The sequence below is a fragment of the Kryptolebias marmoratus genome, linkage group LG19, assembly GCF_001649575.2.
Source record: "Kryptolebias marmoratus isolate JLee-2015 linkage group LG19, ASM164957v2, whole genome shotgun sequence".
NCBI classification, from domain to species: Eukaryota; Metazoa; Chordata; class Actinopteri; order Cyprinodontiformes; family Rivulidae; genus Kryptolebias; species Kryptolebias marmoratus.
Window position 1 is genome coordinate 479,019 of NC_051448.1, and position 2,276 is coordinate 481,294.

At 51.7% G+C, this 2,276-nt stretch overlaps 1 protein-coding gene across 1 annotated transcript in view; it reads left to right on the forward strand.

Moving 5' to 3' along the window:
* The first annotated feature begins 108 nt into the window (after positions 1-108).
* LOC108229553 (sentrin-specific protease 6-like) overlaps positions 109-2,276 on the forward strand; it is a 7,244-nt gene continuing 5,076 nt past the window's right edge. The window contains exons 1-2 of the mRNA XM_017405226.3: positions 109-264; positions 2,039-2,132. Of these exons, the coding sequence (XP_017260715.2) occupies positions 234-264; positions 2,039-2,132 (125 nt within the window). The 5' untranslated portion in view covers positions 109-233. The remainder of the gene's footprint in view (positions 265-2,038; positions 2,133-2,276) is intronic.

Genomic DNA, 2,276 nt, shown 5'->3' on the forward strand with positions numbered 1-2,276 from the left:
TCAGTTTAAGGATGTTTTTAAAGCGTAGTTTCTTCTACATTAATAAAAACAATCATTTGTGAAGTTTTAGCCGTTAGAAGGGCTTTTACTTTGAAGCGGAGTGTCGTCACTTCCGTTCACCCTGTGTATTTCCGGCTCGCAACGGCAGCTTGTAGACAGCTTTAAACGGCCGAGCTGCTGGCCTGGTCCGCGGATGAGCTGCAGTGTCAGACGAACCGGATCATGGCATAAACATGGCCCATAATAGAAGCTTTTTCCTTGAAGGTAAGCCGTGACACTCGGTTCCGTTTGACCCGCGCTCAGCCTCCGGGTTCCGGCTCGGGTTCGTGCAGGTTCTGGCTGTTCTGCTGGCTGCTACAAGCCGCTCTTCCTCTCACACAGGCGGGGAGAAGGCATCCCTGCCAGGCCGGTGGCGGTGCCTCATGTTTGGGCCTGGAGCGGAGGAGCGGAGCCCGGAGGCTCGGTTCGGTCCGGTGGGTTCTGACCCAGATCTGGGCTTTGAGAAGTGGAGCTAGCTCCGCCGTTAGCGGCAGATAGAGCTGGATGTAGCTGCAGCAGAACCAGGCCTTCCTGCCTCTGTGGGGCAGTTAGCCTCCACAGCACAGAAAGATGCACAAACAAGTAAACAATAAACAAATAAACACCGACTGTTCTGAAAGCTGCTGCGTGCTAATTAGCATGCTAACGAGTTAGCTTCAGATGTAAACAGGCAGTTTATTGTTGTTCCTGTCAGCTCACAGGCAGCAGGAACAAACAACAACAACACATCAATAAACAGAGTTTATTCAGAACCTCAGAGTCCGACCCACTGAGGACCTCAGAGTCCGACCCACCGAGGACCTCAGAGTCCGACCCACCAAGGACCTCAGAGTCCGACCCACCGAGGACCTCAGAGTCCGACCCACCGAGGGTCTCCTGTTGGACCTCCGAGGGTCTCCTGTGGTATCTGGTTCTGACCCGTCAGCAGCAGATCTTGGAAGTCCAGCTCAGCTGCTGAAATGTTTGAGTCAACAAAGACAGGATTTGTCCTGCAGGAACCAGAACTTTAGCTGGACTCTAAATAAAGATCCAGGGGTTGACTCTGTTGGCAGGTTCGTGCCGGGCTGAACTGGACCGCCGAGCAAACCGAGGCAGAAGAACTTCAGCCTGAGAGGTTAAAAGATTTTATTTGTTTGGGATTTTAAAAAGTGACTCAGCAGAAACCAGGATCAGAGCTCTGAGTTCAGTTCTGGGAAGAGAAAAAGCTTTGAGCCACAGGCCTGTTTACCTGTTTACCTGCTCACCTGCTCACCTGCTCACCTGCTGGGCTCACAGCCAGCAGGGTAACAATGTGTGAGAGGTCAGAGGTCAGGGCAGGTGTTTACCTCCTCACCTGCTGGCCTTTCCTTGGCGTACTGAAACCCCGAGCTGCTGTCAGGAAGGCCGAGTGTTGTGATGTTAGATGGAGAACTCATGATCTTAAAATGACGGGATAGTTGAGAAACTGAACTCATTATTGTGAGGATGGTTCATTTGTTATCTCCACATTATGGGATAATGAAGTTGTTATCTGGAGAAAACTAATCGTTCTAGATGATTCTCAGCTGGTCAGTTGGTTCAGTTTCTCTCACAAACAGACCTTTAGTTGAAAATGTGCAGCGCTTCATTAAACGCCTCGGGTCCTTGGCTGTGGACGAAGAAGTTCCTCTGAAGGTTCTGACATCATGTTCCTCTGACTCCTGTTCTGCTTAACTTCAGAACCGTCGTTCCTTCCTGTGGAACTCGCTGGTTTTACTCTCATGTCACAAACTTGCAGAAGGAGGGTTGCTTTCCAACTAAAATCACACCCATCTTCTGCAGTTTGAGTAACTAACCTGAGGAAGGATTAGTCCAACATGGCCGCCGTGACATGAGAGTAACTCTGAGCTGGTTGCACCTGCAGCAGGTCTGCTTGTGCTGATCAAACTCCATGTAGAGATAATGAGGTCAGAAATGTGTTTTTCTGTAGCAGGGAGTGTGTGTGTGTGTGTGCACTGATGAGTCTGGTTTCTGATTTTAGCCCTGGACAGATCAGAGACCAGGAGAGATGGAGGCTTCAGGCACAGCTGGGGCTGTTCTCTCCGTGCTGACAGTGAAAAGGACAAGAGTCATGAGTAAGCAGCTCCTTCCTGCACCATTCGGCTCCCCTCGGCTCCCCTCGGCTCCTCTAGGCTCCCCTCGGCTCCTCTAGGCTCCCCTCGGCTCCCCTCGGCTCCTCCAGGCTCCCCTCGGCTCCTCCAGGCTCCCCTCGGCTCCCC